Source organism: Echinops telfairi, unplaced genomic scaffold, assembly GCF_000313985.2.
Source record: "Echinops telfairi isolate 266 unplaced genomic scaffold, ASM31398v2 ScPeMD7_7424;HRSCAF=8462, whole genome shotgun sequence".
NCBI classification, from domain to species: Eukaryota; Metazoa; Chordata; class Mammalia; order Afrosoricida; family Tenrecidae; genus Echinops; species Echinops telfairi.
In genome coordinates this window covers 28,964,710-28,985,291 of record NW_022111324.1, presented here as the reverse complement: position 1 = coordinate 28,985,291, position 20,582 = coordinate 28,964,710, and the positions used below count along the sequence as shown (strand labels likewise).

Genomic DNA, 20,582 nt, shown 5'->3' with positions numbered 1-20,582 from the left:
CACCCTTTTTTATTCTAGGTATAAGATAGAGCTGGGTAATTTGGGGGAAAATTCACTTTCTTAGGCATTTAGAAATAAAGCACCTTTTTTGCTTTTTGATAAATCCTTAGTCTTAACTTCCCAAGGGAATAAGATCGAGGATTAATTATGCCAAGGAAAAAGGATTGGCAAAAGTGCATCACTAGCCATCCAAGAACTGTCTTACATTACATACCTCATGGTGATTAATGATTCCTGAATCAGTATTATAAAAATAAAGTTTGGTGTTTGATAGTATTGACATTATTTTTCATGTAATTAGGATTTTTTTAAAAGTTATTCAACGTAAAATAGGTATTTACATGGAACTTCAACCACTCCATAGGTGTATAGCTTGGAAGGAAGAATGAAAGTTTTACTTAATCACATAAAATTGAACATCTGTTGTGTAATTTTCAAGGAACTAACTAGGGGGTGGTGGTAATACAATTATTTATAGAAATTATTTTTCTTTTTATACAAGTTATGAAATGCTACAAGATAATGTTGAAGGATACCGTCGGGAAATAACATCCCTACATGAGAGAAATCAGAAACTCACGGGAACAACTCAAAAACAGGAACAGATCATCAATACTATGACTCAAGATTTGAGAGGAGCAAATGAAAAGCTAGCTGTTGCAGAAGTGAGACCAATTTCCCCCATTTGGTTTGCATAATCAATTGTTTTTGACATTTCCATTTTAGTTATTACAGTTGGCCCTCTGTATCCATGGGTTCCATATCTAGGGATTTAACTGATTGCGGATCTAAAATATTCTTGGTGGCTAGGGATTAATTAATGACGTAATTAAATTATGAAATAAGTATATAAGAGGATATGAATAGGTTGTATGCAATACTACACCAACTGTATATGGGGCCTTAGGCATCCATGGGTTTCAGCATTCTCAAGGAATCAGGCTCCCACGATACAGAGGGATACCGAATTTTATTCTTACTGATTGATATAACTTAGATATTTGAGAGGTTTGTTGATCACAGGTTCTTACAGTTTCCTAATAGCCAGTTGTGCATAAGTAGAATGATTATTTCTTTTAAGATTGAAACAGGAAGATGGAAGGAAGTTCATTTTCTGCTAAACCAAGATTTTCTTATGTCTTCCATTTTAAAATGAGTTTGCCAGTCAATATTCTATAATTAAAGAAAGGTCAATATCTTGTGCACTTTTAATAAAGCAATGTATAAATTTGCATTAAAAATTAAAAATAAAAATTTCTGAACTTCAAAATAATATTGAAGTCAGGATATTTGACCTGGTTCCTATGATGACAGAATTGTCATATTTTACTTTTAGAAAATGTTATTTCTCACATCTTTTTTGATAATTTTCTGTTAGGTAGGAACCAGGCATTGTTTTTCCCTGTTTTACTTTTAGAGGCACTGAAACTTAAGGCCTAAGTCATTTGCTCTTTTTAGACAATCATGAAAATATGCATTAGTTGAGACATAAGGTCATGTACTCTAATTATGTTAGCTATATTGCATTTTTAATGTACTCCTACTCCATTGTGGTGGGTGGTCAAGGGCACTTGCTCTAACCAGTAAGCTTTATAATTGGTAAGTTTATCTGACTTATGTGTATAAAAACTTTGAGAATACCGATTTTGAGTGCACTGGTCCCCTGTACTCTGTATGAACAAAAAGTTTACATTTAAAATGGACTGGTCAGCACCCTCAAACAGGTCCTTAGGAACCACGCTTAGATAGTAAAACTTGGATAATAAATATTATACAGGTCAGACGGTATAGCATAGGTATTTATGCTTTTTGTTGTTGTTTACTCCAACAGTTTAGTTTTTTTCTTGCTTTTTAATTGTTTGAAAGTCTGGGTAAGTATTAAGGAAAAGAATAATGAGTAATTGTAATTTTAAAAAAAATTTCTTTATTAGTATTCCCATTTTTGCTTAATAATTCATAATGAAACACTAAAGAATTGTACTTTTTCGTATATTGAAAACCCTTTAATTAGTATTAGGAACTACATAGTAAAGAGAGGATTGTTTTCGCTATCATCTTAATGGGTTAACTGTATTCGCTATCATCTTTCACTTGTATCCGACACAAGGTAAGAGCTGAAAATTTGAAGAAGGAAAAGGAGATGCTTAAGTTATCAGAAGTTCGTCTTTCTCAGCAGAGAGAGTCTTTGTTAGCGGAGCAACGCGGGCAAAACTTGTTGCTAACTAATCTGCAAACAATTCAGGTAATTTTTTTTTTAAGTTGTAGGAAAAGGGATTATATAAGCTAAGTTTAAACAGTTTTATCCCATTACAGTTTCTCAGTTTTTTTAAGTAGTAAACTCATTTGTCCCCTGTCACTGATGATATTTGAGTTTGCGATTTTAAGGTATTTTTTCCATATTCTAAGTTAAAAACATTGAATTGATTGAAACTAGCATCATTAGGTTTACATTTATAGGTTCTAGCACTAGTAGCCCCATGAATTCCGCATTGGACTGCTAGCTGCAAGGTCAGCAGTGTAAACTCTTGTATGAGCTACTCCACAGAAGTTTGAGGTGCTTGCTCCCACAGCGATTTAGTATCTGAAACCCTAATGAACAGTTCTACTTTGTTAGGGTTGCTAGGAGTCAGAATCAGTTTGATGGCAATGGACGGTGGTTGGTTGTTTCTTGCTTTGGTTAGTTGAAATATTAAATCTTTGATCTTAATTTTTCCTTAAGACCTCTAAAGGTCAATATTATAAAGTGTTTCTTTTGTCTAACAAGTAGTGTGTTAGGCCATATTGACTACAGCAACAAACCCAGGGACATTCGTATGTGTGTAAGAGAGAATTTTATATCAAGAAGTAATTATGTATCATTAAGACATCCCAGCCCAGTACAGATCAAGTCCTTAAGTCCAGTATTACCCCATCCATGTATGTCTTATACTAGTCTATAAATTCCTCTGCAATGATACTGAATGCAGGACGATCAAAGTCCAGTAGGTGGAAAGTCTTGTGGATTCAGTGGCAGTGGAAGCATTTGTAGGGCTCTGGCTGCCATCAAAGTGGCTCCACGTAGCTTGACAATAGGAAGGTATAGCAGAGAGGGAGAGCGTGCCCTCCCTCCAGGAACGAAGGGAGAAAACTCCCAGAATTCTCAGGAGAAGGTCATACCCACAAGAAGTCAGCAATCAGACTGTGACATGATTGATAGATTGGACTCCACCCAATTAACTATTTATCGGGTTGCCATGAAATCATATGTAACTACCACAAGTAGATATTTTAATAAGAAAAGATAAAGTTCTTTCATTGTTAAAATATTTCATATCTTCACGTAGAAATGAGTTGGGTTTACATGAAGCCTTTTATTTTCTTGATATTTCTTAGTTGGTTATTTTCTCAAACCCAACCAAAAATCTTGTCTTTAACTTAGGGAATACTAGAGCGCTCTGAAACTGAAAGCAAACAGAGGCTGAGTAGCCAGATAGAAAAACTGGAACATGAGATATCTCATCTAAAGAAGAAGTTGGAAAATGAAGTGGAACAAAGGCATACCCTTACTAGAAATCTGGATGTAAGTCTATCAGAGCACTACATTTCTGTAATTCATTTCTGTTCAGTTTATTTAGCTACATGGGAACACCATATCATCTGAACTGTAGGTAATTTGAAGAGACTAATTATAAACTACAAGTTGTCCTTGCCTTTTTGTATGCCTTCTTTATAATTTTTGATTGGGTGTCAAGACATGTCTGATTTTCCTTTGTTGGATATTTGTATGCAGTTTTTCTGGAGTTTTGATCTGAGATGCCCCAAAGTTACATGTAAATATGCTTTGGAACCATACTTTTTTTATGATTTATTAGGCAGACTTATATCCATGCTCAGTCTAGATTCCATTGCTGAGAACTGTACTCGGTGTCCCATGAATTAAGTCTGCCTGCTGACTCCTGGGAATGACTGAGTGTTAAGCACTCTTCACTATAATCTCTTCGGAGGGTTCTTGGCCCTGTCGGAGGTCATTTCAAATGCATTCTCTGATCAGTTCTCTGCTGAATGTTCGAGGGGCAACCTCTGCAGATTCCTACAGTTCTCTTAACATTGGACCCCTCCTCTTGGGTATTCTCTCCTATAAAATCAACCTGTTTAGGCTTCCCTGGACTCTCAGATCTATATTCTCAGCTTATAGGACTACTGGGTTGTACCTCAGTTCCCTTTTTCTTCACCTGGAAATTCTCTCAAGTCAGTTAACTACGGGAATCATAGGGCTCACCTTGTCTCAGAGACCATTATTCCTCATTTCCTATGTCCAATGACTTAAATTGTTGTTAAATGTGTTTTTGTTAATTTTTTATTTTTTTAATTGCTAAGGGTAAATTCAAGTTCCTATTAACTCCATCTTGAACACAGTTTTAAGGGCCTGCCTAAAAGAAGGAAAATTTGAGCCACTAGTTAAATATAGGAACCTGGGGTACTATTTGCAGGGTTATTTCATATATCTATATATATTTCCTTTTTTTATAGGTTCAGCTTTTGGATACAAAGAGGCAGCTGGATACTGAGTCAAATCTTCATCTTAACACTAAAGAACTACTAAAAAATGCTCAAAAGGAAAATGCTGCAATGAAACAACACCTCAGTAATATAGAAGCCCAACTTGCTTCTCAGTCCTCACAAAAAACTGGGAAAGGTAAATAAATCAACCAAAAAGGCATATTGCATTATAAATAAAATAATTTCTAAGTAAGTAGCTTTCAGTCTTGTAAAGGGTAAAAAAATGTCACTTCGAATATCATAAAACTCATGATTTTAACTCAGTAGATACACAGCAATTTTGAGTGTCTCTGTAAGGAACTATATGTGGCCTCCTCCCTGGGGGACGGACAGCAGAAAAGTGGGTGAAAGGAGACGTCAACAGAAAATTGGGTGAAGGGAGACGTCGGGCAGGGCAAGATATGACAAAATAACAATTTATAAACTACCAAGGGCTCATGAGGGAGGGGAAAAATGAGGACCTAATGCCGGGGGTTTAAGTGGAGAGAAAATATTTTGAGAATGATGAGGGCAATGAATGTACAAATGCGCTTTACACATTTGATGTGTGTATGGATTGTGATGAGTTGTATGAGCCCCTATTAAAATGATTAAAAAAAATAAAAATTAAAAATAAAAACCTAAAAAATAAAAATTGTTAAGCGTTCTGCATGGCACTTGACCAAGTTGTAATCTTGATTTCCAATTGTTGAAATCATTGTATTGGTAATTTTAAAAGATTTCTAGAGGACGGAGGGACTACATTTGCATTTTTATCATAAGATTACTTAAATGTGTAAAGGCAATTTCTAAGAAGTACTTGATTTATTTTGTCTTTTTTAGAACAGTTTCTAGCCTTTCATCATTGGTATCCTCAGGTTAATAAAATATTTCATGACATTTTGCTGACTGCAGAGCATCCATTTTAAAATTCAAAGCCTTTTACATTAGGTAATGTTACTTACAAAACTTTTACTTGATTGTATTTCCTACTAGAAGGAATAAACATATACACATAATACATATAAGTATGTTGTAGGGAACTGTCAGTCAATTTCACCTCATGGCTAGTGACCCTATAGGACAAAGCTGCTCCCAAACTATACTCTTTATGAGACGAAATTGGTCAGACCTCTAGACAGACTGGAGAGGTTCACACTGCCAACATTTTGGTTAGCAGTTAAGCCAGTATGCCTCTAGGACTCTTTATAAGTATGTACAAGTATGTATGTATACTAACAAATGTGTTTGTGTGTATAAAATGCATTATTGTTCTGTAATCCTTTCTATCTGATTGATAGGAAAAACATTCTTTTGGACTTGTGCCTCGTCTTCCTTTGCATTTTAAAAAGAACAAAAGTTGAGCTAAATTATATAAGATTGATGTTTTACTGTAATAGTAATGTTTAGGTAATTAACAATTCTATGATTTCAATTAGCTACCTCATTTTACTGGAAATATTTAAATTTTTCTTTGTGTTAAATTTTGTAACAACAGATTTCAAATATTTGTATTTTTGAAGAGTATGAATGAAAAAATACTTAATTTATATTTTGATATCTATGAATTGAAGGAAACAACTTCATTTGATTTTTAATTTCATAATCCATTCGATAACTTACATTTTAATAATTTTAATAGTACTGTTGTATTTTTAGGTCAGGCTATTGACAAAGAAGATGCAGATGAACTTCGGAGTCAGCTAAGACAAACAGAAGAACAGGTGAATGATTTGAGGGAGAGACTAAAAACAAGTACTAGTAATGTGGAACAGTACCGAGCAATGGTTACTAGTTTAGAAGAATCCCTCAACAAGGAAAAACAGGTATGTATAATTCTGAATTCAGTTCAAACAGGGCTATTAACATTGTTGCTTTCTATTTTCTTCATTAGGACCCTACTATATATAGCGAGTTCTTGGGCATTGTAAGTTAGGTGTTGACTTGCTAACTACACAGCCTGTGGTACAAACCCATCTGTTCTGAGGGGGGAAAAGATGGAACTGTCTGCGCATGTAAAAATGTGTATCTTCAGAAACACTATAGAGGTTTGGATTAAGTTGGAATCAACTGAATGGCAGTGAGTTTTATATGGAAGGCATTGTGGTAAATATGAATGAGACAGATGTTGTTACCCTTGTCTCTTAAGAATGTATGACTCTCACAAACCCAGGGATAAGGGAACAATGAGTGATCGAAATCGGTGGTGAGGAGGGCGTAGAAGGCCTGGTAGGGCGTGATCGAGGGTAAAGTAACCAAGAGGAATTACTGAAACCCAAATGAAGGCTGAGCATGATAGTGGGACAAGAGGAAAGTCAAAGGAAATAGAGGGAAAAGCTTGGGGGCAAAGGGCATTTATAGAGGTCTAAATAAAGGCATGTACATGTGCAAATATGTATATTAGGTTGGGGAAATAGATCTATGTGCATGTATTTATAAGTTTAGTATTAAGGTAGCAGAAGGACATTGGGTCTTCAAGTACTCCCTCAATGCAAGAATATTTTCTTCTGTTGGCATTCTGTGATGTTCACCTTCCCAACACAACTGCTGAAGACAAAGTGGGTGAGTAAACAAACGTGGTGAAGAAAGCTGATGGAGCCCAGCTATCAAAAGATATAGCATCTGGGGTCTTAAAAGCTTGAAGGTAAACAAGCGACCATCTAGCTCAGAAGCAACAAAGCCCACATGGACGAAGCACGCCAGCCTGTGTGATCAGGAGGTGCAGAAGGGATCAATTATCAGGCATCAAAGAACAAAAATTCATATCATTGCGTGCTCACCTCCCTGATACAATCGCTGATTACAAATGGGTGCATAAGCAAATGTGGCAAAGAAAGCTGACGATGCCCGGCTATCAAAAGCTCTAGTATCTGGCGTCTCAAGGGCTTGAAGGTAAACAAGCGACCATCTAGCTCAGAAGCAACAAAGCCCACATGGAAGAAGTACACCAGTTTGTGTGATCACAAGGTGTCGAAGGGATCAGGTATCAGGCATCATCAGAACCAAAAATCTTACCATAGTGAATGAGGGGGGAGTGGAGACCCAAAACCCATTTGTAGGCCACTGAACATCCCCTTGCAGAAGGGTCTCGGGGAGGAGACGAGCCAATCAGGGTGCAATGTAGCAACGATGAAAAATACAACTTTCCTCTAGTTCTTAAATGCTTCCTCCCCAACACTATCATAATCCCAATTCTACCTTACAAATCTGGCTAGACCAGAGGACGTACACTGGTACAGATAACAACTGGAAACGTAGGGAGTCCAGCGCGGATGATTCCTTCAGGACCAGTGGTGTGAGTGGCAATACTGGGAGGGTAGAGGGAGGGTGGATTGGAAATGGGGGACCAATTACAACATGTGACTTCCTCTTTGGGGGATGGACAACAGAGAAGTATGACAAAAGTAAAATCGAGCTCATGAGGGAGGGGGGAGCGGGGAGGGAGGGGGAAAATTATCTGATGCAAGGGCTTAGGTGGAGAGCAAATGTTTTGAGAATGATGAGGGTGATGAATGTACAAATGTGCTTTACACAATTGATGTATGTATAGATTGTGATAAGAGTTGTATGAACCCCTAATGATTTTTTTAAAAAAGAATGTATGACTCATAAGCCAGATAAATTAAGCACACCCAAAATAGAAACTAAAGGTATGGGTATAATTGCTATAATAAAGGTACAGATCAAATGGTGAGAATGAGAGGGTAAATGATAATTTGTCTCTTGGGAAAGAATGACTACCGAAAGAAGTCATTTGTGTCCAACCTTGAGGGAAGGGAACATTTTGATAATTCATAGTAAAAAGACATTGCATGTAGTAGGAAGACTCTGCCAAAGTGCAAAGCTGCAGGTGAGGACAGTTTGACTTGCATACTGAATTACATGACGTCATGAGGGGTACAATTTAGAAATCAATTGAGAAGCAAACAAAGATTTTGAATATCATAATTTTGAATGACTAGTTGTAATAGGAATTTATTTAATTTAGGAAGAATAATGTTGTGCATAAAAATACATTTTATTTTAGAAGTAGCTATAGCCTGTGGTCAAAGCAGTGGAAATAACAGTACATGGAAAAGAATTTCTGCAGTAGATTAGACATATTTAGCAAGTACATGTGAGAATTGAGGCAGATATGAAAAAATTGGACATTTTACATCAGAAAGAAGCCAAGTTGAAAGAGAAATTGTGCTTGGAATTCTGAATGGAGTGTTGTTTTTTCCTGCTGCTTTGTCTTTTAGCATTTGGTTGGTTTTTGTTAAAGTAAGGCAAATGTTAGTTTAAATATCACTTCTCAAATTTAATTTACGTAGGTTTGGAGAAATTTAGAATTGCATAATTTTTAATATGTACAATTTTTGTATCTTGTTTTCATATCGTGAAGGTTACAGAAGAAGTACGCAAGAACATTGAAGTTCGTTTAAAAGAGTCAGCCGAGTTTCAAACACAATTGGAAAAGAAATTAATGGAAGTAGAAAAGGAAAAACAAGAACTTCAGGATGACAAGAGAAAAGCCATAGAGAGCATGGAACAACAGGTCAATCTAGTTATTAACTTATTTTTATTTAAGGTTTTGAGTTTTTTTCTAAGTAATTACTATTCTGTTTATCAATAATTATTCATTGAACACATGCACAAATTTTAGTTTATTGTGTTGTTCTGCTTTATAGTTATTTTCTTTTGAAATTTTTGCACCATTGTATGGCAGTAGGCATCAATTGGCTTTTTTTTTTAAGAAGCCTTTGCCTGAGTCTTGTCTTTGGCAAAGTTAATTGATTGTGTTAGAACATTTTGGTTATAACTACTTTAAATTTACTTCATTAAATTTAGTTCATAGTCCTTTGGACTAAAGGCATGTTTTAAAATTAAGCATCAGTGTTTTAAAAATAAATTGTAATTAACCCTAGTTTTAATTTTCTTTTTATTTAGTTATCTGAGTTAAAGAAAACATTGTCGAATGTTCAGAGTGAAGTTCAGGAAGCCCTTCAAAGAGCAAGTGCAGCTTTGAGTAATGAGCAGCAAGCCAGACGCGACTGTCAAGAACAAGTGAGTATTGAACTCTTCATGTAAATCACTGAGAAATAAGCCTTGAGCCTCTTAAGAACTCTTAAGACTGTGTGACTGGATTTGGGAGTCTGAGTAGACCTTACAAAATACAAAACTATTTCTGCTCTCATGGAGCAAAAGGTAATTTAAAAAGAAAGATGATTGCTAAAACTGAATGGTGCTCTATTAAAATAGTCTTGGAGAATTGGAAAAGACCACCCTAGGTGAAATAGTCAAAGGTATCACACCGCAGCAAAAGAAAGGAGCTCTGGGTAAGGTTATTTTATTTCATTGATGAGTTTGCACCGATATCCTAGCCATGCCACCTCAAAAAGCCAATTTGGTATGTTGTTTCACAGAGTAGTATCGAGTGAAAAATCTATAATGCTACGCAATGATGCAGATGAGTAGTTCAGTCATTATAGTGTTGAGTGAAAAAAACGTAAAAAGACTAGATTACTTTTTCTAAAATTTTGAAAAAGCACATCATGACATACTGTGCATACGTACATCTGTACATATAATGAAATGTTTTATATCTATGAATAAGAAGTGATAAAATGATTCAAGAGCTCGGAGGTTGTTGAAATGATAGGATTAGAAATTAACATGTAGGAATATTAGTAATGTTACAATTTTCAAGTTGAGTATTTTAAGAGCTATTGATTAGATTATTAGTTATTGCTTATATATGAGGCAACTTTAAAAAGTGTGTAGGAAAATGTAAAGATAGAGACATTTTTCAAGTTTTTTGATGCTTATATATATGACATTTATCACCTTCGTGGTGTGTAAGTTATGCATTAGCCTACTAACCACAAGGTCAAGAGTTCAAAATCACCAGCTTCTCAATGAGAGGAAGACGAGGTTCTGTCCTCCTATAAAGACGGTGTTTCTGCGCTGTTTTATAGTCGCTGAAGTCACTGACTTGATCGCAGTGAGTTTGGTTTTGATTTACATAACATCTTGCATGTATATAAAGTTTTTGCAATGTTTCAAAGGCAAAAATGGGTTATTGGCATATTGCCCAGTAACGTAACAGTAGAAATTAAAATTAATATGCAAATTCTTTTCATTTTTTGTTCTGTGTGTGTGTGCGCACATGTACAGTCAGCCTTCTGTATCCACTTGTCTTGGATCTGCAGATTCAAACAAGTGGATTGAAAATAATATGGGGGGAGGAGGGGTTAATTGGCAGCACAATCCCTCAAAGGCTAAGAAGAAGCATTAAGCGCTGTTACGTAGCATTTTCATTGTATTAATTATGACAAATAATGTGTAAGTTATTTGCCAAACCACCATTTTATTGAAAGGATACGAGCATCCAAGGATTGTGGTTTCCATGGCTGGTGCCAGAACGGGGCACTAGTCCCCTGCATTACCAACGGGCAGCTGTATGTACATACAGAATTACCATTGTATGCGTTTCACAAAACTGCTAGTGCTAATTTTTTGTTTCACAAAATGTACTCACGATTACTACCATTTTTTGTTGTTGAAAAGCTCTAATAGGTATCTTTACAGAATTTTAATCTTTTATGACAATGATGGGACAATATAATATTTTCCAGGCTAAAATTGCTGTGGAATCTCAGAATAAATATGAAAGAGAATTAATGCTACATGCTGCTGATGTTGAAGCTCTACAAGCTGCCAAGGAACAGGTTTCAAAAATGGCATCAGTCCGTCAGCATTTGGAAGAAACAACGCAGAAAGCAGAATCACAGTTGTTAGAGAGTAAAGCATCTTGGGAGGAGAGAGAAAGAGTGTTAAAGGTATTGCTGTAGATCATGGTAGAATATTCTCAGAGCTAATTGGGTTTTACATTTGTATATGTGTTGGAAATTAAGCTGTTAACGGTAGACTCTTGTTTTATAGGATGAAGTTTCCAAGAGTGTGTCACGCTGTGACGATCTAGAGAAACAAAACCGATTACTTCATGATCAGATTGAAAAGTTGAGTGACAAGGTAGTTGCCTCTATGAAGGAAGGTGCACAAGGCTCCTTAAATGTATCCTTTAGTGAAGAAGGAAAATCTCAAGAACAAATTTTAGAAATTCTCAGGTAAATCTATTATGTTCTGAAAAGTACTTTTTTACCACCACAAATGAAAGGGGTGGCATATCGTTTATGTATAAAGCTTATTCTGTGTCTTATTGGTTAACATACTGACCACCACTAAAGTAGTGGTTACTTTTGAAAATTAGACATACATCAAATGAAACAAATGACTTAATGTTGATTCTGATATTGGTAAAAACTTCAGGTCTCCTTAAAAAACTTCAATGCTTTTCCCATCACATTTCTAATGTGACGGTCCCAATATTTCTCCCAAATTGTTATTTGTTTTTAATAAAAGTATTACTGGTAAAAATATCTGCTGGAGTGGATCCTTTTTATCTTAAGTTATTTACGTTTTGAATGTTGCACTATTGGCATTATTTTAATCGAGTAAAATTTTATGTTGTAGATTTATACGGAGAGAAAAAGAAATTGCCGAAACTAGGTTTGAAGTGGCTCAAGTTGAGAGTCTGCGTTATCGACAAAGGGTGGAACTTTTAGAAAGAGAGCTTCAGGAACTGCAGGATAGTCTCAATGCTGAAAGGGAGAAAGTGCAGGTATGTATTTAAGAAACCAGTTAATTTGAAAGGGAAGATGTCATTTTAGTTTCTAATACTTATTTTGAAATAAACATTAATACAATGTAATAGCTCAATAATCAGACTACACCATTTCCAGTTCTTTTGCTCCATTAGCTAACTCTCCCAATATGCTCATATAAGCTGATACACCTAATTTTACCACAAAAAGCTGGGGGGCTTTTTCGGCATTAAAAAATGTGCTGAAAGAACTCGGCTTATAGTGAGTATATACGGTAAGCTGTTTAAATTCTCTCACTTCTCTCATCCTTAATATCGGAGTAATAGTAGTGAATGGTATGTGGAGGTAGTGCATATGAAAGCAGTAGAACTATGCATGGTATATAGTGAATGCTTATAAATTTCAACTATCTTAATTTTTTATTATGCTTGTCATTGTGTAGACATCGAGTAGTCATTCTAGGTTAAAGTAGTAGCTTAAAATTGTCTGGAAAGAGCAAACTTCAGTCAAATCTAAAAACCAAAAAAGAAAAATGAAGATGCTTTAGGGGATTGGATAGTCATAGCACACGTTCAACTTGGTAATCTACTTTGTTACCTAATATCTCCCACATCTGGAGGGAAGTATCAGTAACACCTTTAATGATGACTTATCTTTTAACTGAGAGATAGTAGGTGAAATGACTGCCAATATAAAATACTAAATCATTTCCATTTTGTCAGATGGATTACAAATTATTTTCTTCTTAGCTCAAGACATATATGCTGGTTGGAGAAAACAGTCCTTGATTTAAACTGCCTATTATTAGATATTGATGTACATATGTGCTTGTGACCTTTAGGTAACTGCAAAAACAATGGCCCAGCATGAAGAACTGATGAAGAAAACAGAAACCATGAATGTGGTTATGGAGACCAATAAAATGCTAAGAGAAGAAAAGGAAAGACTGGAACAGGATCTACAACAGATGCAAGCAAAGGTTTGTGATTTAGTAGTAAAAAGTAGAGGCATGCTATCGTCTTGACTAGTGATTAAATTTTTACATTTTGATGTTAAAATACTGGCGCTATTTTCAGGTGAGGAAACTGGAGTTAGATATTTTACCTTTACAAGAAGCAAATGCTGAGCTGAGTGAGAAAAGTGGTATGTTGCAGGCAGAGAAGAAGTTACTAGAAGAAGATGTTAAACGTTGGAAAGCACGTAACCAGGTAAGGACAAATGAAATAATTCCAAACTTAGGAACATGTTATTATTTTTTTTAATGATTTTATTGGGGACTCTCATAGCTCTTATCACAATCCATCCATCCATTATGTCAAGCACATTTGTACATTTGGTGCCATCATCATTTTCAAAACATTTTCTTTCTACTTGAACACTCGGTATCAACTCATTTCTCTCCACCCCCACCCCCAATAATCAATCCCTTGATTTATAATTTTATGTCTATACCAACCGCTGTCTTCCTATACCCACTTTTCTGTTGTCCATCTCCCTGGGAGGAGGTGATACATTGATCATTGTGATCAGTTGCCCCTTTCTTCCTTCCACACCTTCCCCTTCCCCTCCTAATATTGCTACTCTCATTTTTTGTACCAGTATTCTTGCTCTGATCTAGCTGAATTTGTAAGGTAGAATTGGAGTCATGATAGTGAGGGTTAGGAATCATTAAATAACTATAGGAAAGTTGTGTGTTTTGTCATTGATTTTAAATGATAGTGTAAAATGAGGTAGATAAGTATATTTACAGAACCTAGTAGAAATGATTGTTTACCAGTAAAAGTCTTAATATGTTATCTGTATGGGACAAATGTTAAATTTACAACTCAGTTTTTACCTTTTACAGAATTAACATGTAACAGGATATTTTTTCCAGCAATTTAGATTGAGAAAAAATTGTGCATAGTTTTTTAGCTAAGTACTAGTTTACATGACTGGATAGTTTTAGTCTTTCAGATATATGGAGTTTTTCATTTTAAAATGTGACTATAATAACATTGTACCATAAAAGCCAAATAATAAATGTAAAACTGTGCTTGATCATTTTGCTTGTAGGACACCTAGTATACTTAGATATACTATTTTATTAGTTTGTTTCATAAAGTGTAAACTATGCATTTTTGCTGTTTTAGCATCTAGTAAGTCAACAAAAAGATCCAGATACAGAGGAATATCGGAAGCTGCTTTCTGAAAAGGAAGTTCACACCAAGCGTATTCAGCAGCTAACAGAAGAAATTGGAAAACTTAAAGCTGAAATTGCAAGGTGTGTAGAAAAAAGCCCTAAGTTGTATATATGAAATCTTAAGTTTGATATCTGTTCTTTATATATAAAGTCCAACAATACTTCCTGATCCTAGGAAGCATGGAAAATTCTGGATCCTTAACATGTAGCCTTCTTTAATTTCCATATAGAACTACAAGGAGTAATTTAATGTTATACCTTCACATGTGACACTGTTACTTTTTTAAAAAACTTAACACACTTTGTGACTAAATCTAAATTAATTTGTTTTCTAAACAGTCAAACTTTTACAGATAAGTTTTTCTTTTGCTTGGCAATTCATGAATATCTTGAGAAGTTTTAGTAAAGGAAGTTATTTAAATTGTGGTAAATATTCTTTTAATGAGCTGACAGTGAAGTACCATTTCTTTACACATAAGAATTAAATATTAAGGTTAAGGTTTTAGTGTCATTTCTCCGTGTCCCAGGCCTTGTAGAATGCTTTAAAACTTAAGAATTTTTGTCATATACAGTATCATAATTAATAACAGTAGTCTGGTAAGTAATAGAAGAGATTAGTCCTTAACCTTAAAGTGACGAGCTTGCCTGTGAAGGTTATGGAACTGTTAGTGGTGGTAGTGGTCAGTGCCATTGAGTCAGCTCCGACCCATAGTGACCCTATGCACTACAGAATGAAACATTGCCCAGTCTTGCTCCATCCTCACGATTTTCACGTATGCTTGAGCAGATTGTTGAAGCCACTGTGTCAATCCATCTTGTCCAAGGTCGTCTTCTTTCACTGCTCCTCTAACTTTACCAAGCATGGAATCCTCCTTCAGTGACTGGTCTCTTCTGACAATGTGTCCAAAGTATGTGGGATGAAATTTTGCCATCTTTGCCTGAGGAGAATTCTGCTGTACTTAAAAGACTGATTAGTTTGTTTTTATTACAATCAATGATACTTTGAATATTTTTTTGCCAGCATCATAATTCAAATGATTGATTCTTTGGTCTTCCTTATTTAATGTCCAACTTTCACATGCATATCAGGTGATTGAACAGACCATGACTTGAGTCAGGTAGTTTCACAGAAACATCTTTGCCTTTCAGCAAAGATATCTTGTGTAGCAGATATCACAGTGTGTTGTGTGATCTAGACTGCTGCTTTCATTAGCATTGATTATAGATCCAAATAAGACAAAATCCTTTACAACTTCAATATTTTCTCTTTCATTGGCAAACTGTGGCTCACAAGCCAGGTCTGGCTCCTGACTTGGTTTTGTATAATTTATAACCCTAGGAAGATTTTGTTTACATTTAGGTTCGTTAATAAACACAACAGCAGCACAGTAACAAAAACTATGGTCTGTAAGGCTTAACATTTATTGGTCCTTTGTGGAAGAAGTTTGGCAGCACTTGATAAATAGAAAGAGTATAGACATTGCTGTCAAGCATGCCTGGTTTTAAAACAAGAGTGCTGCCATTTATGTTTTAGTTTTCTCACCTGTGATATGAATATATATGCCTAGGTTCTAAAGTTATTTCTAAGTAGCCCTGATGGCACAATGGTTAAGCACTCAGATGTTATCTGAAAGGTCAGGAGTTAAAGTTATTTCTAAAAGACTATGAATTTATAAATTAAGGAATGATTGTTAAAAGTATATTTTGTAGTATTTTTTAATGTTAATAAAGCAAAATAATATAAACTTAAGGTATTTTACATTTTGAACACTATCATATACTTATTCTCTATTCTTTTTTTATAAGATCAAATGCATCTTTGACAAATAACCAGAATTTAATCCAGAGTCTAAGGGAAGATTTAAATAAACTCAGAACAGAAAAGGAAAACATTCAGAAGGACTTGGATGCAAAAATAGTTGATATCCAAGAAAAGGTTAAAACTATTACTCAAGTCAAGAAAATTGGGCGTAGGTACAAGACTCAATATGAAGAACTTAAAGCACAACAGGATAAGGTATTTTGAGAAAATTTTAATGTTAATTTTTTTTATCTTAAATTTAAGTGTAAGCTTAGTTGATCTCTCCTTTTTCACTTTAGATTCTCCCTTTAAGGTGTCCCAGATGCCTTTATAAGCTCAAGGGAACTTTGTAAAATCTAGGTATTTTAGTCTTATTTTCTAATTTAAAACAACTGCTTTTTTAAAGTTTATTATTATTGTTGTTCTTGTTATGTCCTGTGGACTCCATTCTGACTCATAGCAACCCTGTATACAAAACAAAACACTGCCTGATCCTGTGCTATCCTCGTAATTGTTCTTGTGTTTTATTGTTGTGATTATACTCAAGATTTTCAAATTTATTATTAATTAGAATTGGTATATTAAAAATGGCAGTTTCATTATAATTAAGTTTTATATTTAAGTAAGTTTTAATTAGCTTTAAAAACAATATATATTTCATTTTGAATCTAAATCTTGGTGTTAATTTCCAAAGGTACTTAAATATATGCTTATTACACGTTGAAGCAAAAAGTGCATTTAAAAATTTTCAAAAGGTCTCTCCTTAAGTTCAGACCATGGTTAATACTTTAGCATGTGTATCTTTACATGAGGCTAATATATTTTCCCCTAGGTATGATATCATTGTGTATGTACTTTTGTAAACTGCTTTTTGTGGGCTGGGTGCTATGAGTTGTACATAACTTGATGGCATGCATGAGTTTGGCTTAGAGTTTCTGACTTGATTTGTATTGTGAAAGTAAAATTTCTGTATCTGATGTCCACTTAGCTGAGTAATATCCAATGAAAGGGCAAACATGTTGCTTATTTAAAGATACTTATTCTCGATGAAGGTCAGAGGTGGGATTTTTGAATATGCCATTGATCTGTCATCTTAGGTCGTAGAGACCTCGGCTCAGTCTTCTGGAGATCATCAGGAGCAGCATATCTCAGTCCAGGAAATCCAGGAGCTCAAAGAAACCCTCAACCAAGCTGAGACTAAAACAAAATCACTGGAGAATCAAGTAGAAAATCTTCAGAAGGTAGGAAAATGAGAGCACTGAAAGGAGTGAGTGTATCTAATTCTCTTTTTGGTGAATATGTAAAGAACCTAAGTGTTAGATACTGGCAGTAATTTATCTGTTATGTGGACATGTAATGTATTTATCCATTTCACTTTGAGTGGCATGTATTAGTAAATAATAGTTATCCTCTGAAAAAGCCTTGGCGGTGCAATAATTTAGCCTCTAGCTTGTAACCAAAGGGTCAGTGGTTTAAACATAGCAGCAGCGCTGTTGGAGACCTGCTCCCGTAAACATTTACAGCCTGAGAAACACATTGGGACAGTTGTACTCTGTGATGAATAAAGCATTGTTTTGCATTAGAATTGACTTGATGGCACACATTACTACTAATCCTCAACTGTCCACTTCCTTGGTTTGGCCACGATTTTTATGATTATGCTTTCATTTAATTTAAAAAGTCTGTAGGACATGCAACATGTAATAATTTGATTTATGTGGTAAATGCTTTGGTTTCTTTTAAAAGACATTATCTGAAAAAGAAGTGGAAGTAAAAAATCTTCAAGAACAAACTGTGCAACTACAATCTGAACTCTCACGACTTCGTCAGGATCTTCAAGATAGAACCACACAGGAGGAGCAGCTAAGACAACAGATAACGGAAAAGGAAGAAAAAACAAGAAAGGCTATTGTAGCAGCAAAATCAAAAATTGCACACTTAGCTGGTAAATTTTTTTATAAAGGTTTAAACTTGATAGCGAAAGTTCATTATTTTATGTAAGCACGAAATTAATGGGAAGAGGAAAGTACCAGTACTATAAAGTAATTGCTTTGTGTTTTGAAAGTGGATTTACTGTATTAGATAATTTAGAGCAATCTGTTTTCAAGTGATGAGTATGTCTTTTATTTATGTAAGTAACTATGTTTTTGGTAGAAGCTTATACTGCAAGGTGGTTTCCTGTTTCTTAATTACTGTACATCTTGTTCAGAGTCATTGGTTACATATTTCAGTGCTTCAACTTTTTCCTAATGAAATTCCTTCCTGGGCATTTTGCTAATGAGGCATATATATAAATAAATCATTTTATTGGGGGTCTCGAACAACTCTTACCACAATCCATTCATCCATCCATGGTGTCAAGAACATTTGTACATTTGTTGCCATCATCATTCTCAAAACATTTGCTTTCTACTTGAGCCCTTGGTACCAGCTCCTCATTTTCCCCACTCCCTCCCCGCGACCCCCTCCTTCACGAACCCTAGATAACTTATAAATTATTATTATTATTTAAATTAGATACTGCTATCCTTTGTCTAGAGGATGCCTGATGGTGTAGTTGATTATGCATTGTGCTCTTACCAGCCAATCCAAGGGGGAAAGATGAAGCTTTTTACTCCCATCAAGAGTTACAGTATCAGAAACCTAGTGGGACAGTTCTACTCTGTAGTATAGGGTCACTGTGAATTGGAATTGGCTTGATGGCAGTGGGTTTGGTTTTGAGTGGATTTTTTGGTTTTAAAACTAAAAACTCACTGCCATTGAGCTGTTGCTGACTCATAGTGACCTTTTGGGACAGGGTAGAACTGTTCCTGTGAGCTACCTAGACTGTTTTCAAGAGTACAAACCCCTGTTTTTCGACCAGGTAGCCTCTGGTGGTTTTGAACTGCCAACCTTGTGGTTAGCAGCCCAACTCATAACCACGGTCACCAGGACTCCGTTGGTTTCAGAGTATAACTATTGCTACCTTTTGACAGATGCTTTGAGCCAAAACTATGCTACCCAGAGGATTTTTTTAAGTTTTTAGACGACATTGGATCTTAATAGTGCAGGGGTTTTTCTTTACCTCATTAGCCTAAGGGCCCTTCTTACCCTTCAGGGAGAATACTGCATCAGATTTCTGAGGAGCCCAGTGCTGCAAAGTTCAGGGCCCAAATGAAATTTTCACTGTCAATCTGCTCAGTAAATAAAAGGTTAAATCAGTTAGGTTTGTGAACATTATTTTAATGATCTCTACGAGAATAGTAAAAAATTTTAATTTATAAAATGTTAATAGTTTTGGAGTATTGCTATAGATTATATGAAATGAAAATGTTTCAAACCATAACATTTATATTTTTAATTCATTTAAATAATGTTTTTAAGATCATATCACAGGGTTCTGCTTAGTACAATTTATTATGGATTCTTTTAACTTTATGAGATCTTCAGGAAAGTTAAAATACTTTTGTCTTTGTGTTAGTCTGGGTAGACTAGAGAAATAATGTCATAGACAAATGTATATAAGAAAGAGCTTTATATAAAACAGCAATTGAATATTGAGAAATCATCCCAGCCAAGCCCGTATCAAGTCCATAAGTCTGATATTAGCCCATATATCTGGTACCAGTGTCTTTGTAACACTCACACAACACATACAATACAATGATGCCAAATGCAGGAATATCACAGGCCAGTGGGTGGAAAGTCTTGTGGATCCAGTGGCAGCAAAAGCATCTCCACAGTGGCAGGGGTCTCCACGTGGCTCCTTCAGCTCCAGGGTTCTAGCATAGCTCCATGTGTCTTCTCACCTGGAATATCTTGTAGGGAGTGGGTCTGTGTCCTGCTTCCAGTGAGCTATTTATCTCCTTGGTGACTCCAAATAAGGTCATCAAGCTACAATCTGATTGACAGGCTAAACTCCACCCCTTCACTCGTCTCAAATTGACAACAGATTATGTAACTACCACCGTCTTAGAGGAAGAAAATAGCATGTTTACAACTTTGCTTATTGAGAAGTATGTTGTAGCAGAATTTCTATACATTTTAAGGTACAGTAGTGAAATCTGACCCGACCCTTATGCATCCTTTAAGCACATGAATGAATATCCTTTACCTTTAATGTTTGGTTCGAATAATAAAATCGCCTGGTTACCTCTTTAGGTGTAAAAGATCAGCTAACTAAAGAAAATGAGGAGCTTAAACAAAGAAATGGAGCCTTAGATCAGCAGAAAGATGAATTGGATGTACGTATGACTGCTCTTAAGTCCCAGTATGAAGGTCGAATTAGTCGTTTGGAAAGAGAACTTAGAGAACATCAAGAGAGACACCTGGAGCAAAGAGATGAACCGCAAGAACCTACTAATAAGGTGATTAACTAATTCAGATTAAATAATAACTTTTTTCTTTGTACATTTTGAATAAAAGTACCCTGCAGTGTTTTTTTTTTTGTTTGTTT

At 35.3% G+C, this 20,582-nt stretch overlaps 1 protein-coding gene across 2 annotated transcripts in view; it reads left to right on the top strand.

Annotated features, from left to right (window-relative positions):
- TPR (translocated promoter region, nuclear basket protein) overlaps positions 1 to 20,582 on the top strand; it is a 62,979-nt gene that overhangs the window by 17,456 nt on the left and 24,941 nt on the right. For both annotated transcript variants that reach the window (XM_045298150.1, XM_004706667.2), the window contains exons 19-35: positions 503 to 665; positions 2,108 to 2,242; positions 3,419 to 3,559; positions 4,510 to 4,675; positions 6,178 to 6,344; positions 8,903 to 9,055; positions 9,448 to 9,564; positions 11,136 to 11,339; positions 11,443 to 11,627; positions 12,034 to 12,181; positions 13,006 to 13,143; positions 13,241 to 13,372; positions 14,297 to 14,427; positions 16,153 to 16,363; positions 17,245 to 17,388; positions 17,894 to 18,092; positions 20,288 to 20,493. In XM_045298150.1, coding sequence (XP_045154085.1) covers positions 503 to 665; positions 2,108 to 2,242; positions 3,419 to 3,559; positions 4,510 to 4,675; positions 6,178 to 6,344; positions 8,903 to 9,055; positions 9,448 to 9,564; positions 11,136 to 11,339; positions 11,443 to 11,627; positions 12,034 to 12,181; positions 13,006 to 13,143; positions 13,241 to 13,372; positions 14,297 to 14,427; positions 16,153 to 16,363; positions 17,245 to 17,388; positions 17,894 to 18,092; positions 20,288 to 20,493 — 2,740 coding nt within the window. The remainder of the gene's footprint in view (positions 1 to 502; positions 666 to 2,107; positions 2,243 to 3,418; positions 3,560 to 4,509; positions 4,676 to 6,177; positions 6,345 to 8,902; positions 9,056 to 9,447; positions 9,565 to 11,135; positions 11,340 to 11,442; positions 11,628 to 12,033; positions 12,182 to 13,005; positions 13,144 to 13,240; positions 13,373 to 14,296; positions 14,428 to 16,152; positions 16,364 to 17,244; positions 17,389 to 17,893; positions 18,093 to 20,287; positions 20,494 to 20,582) is intronic.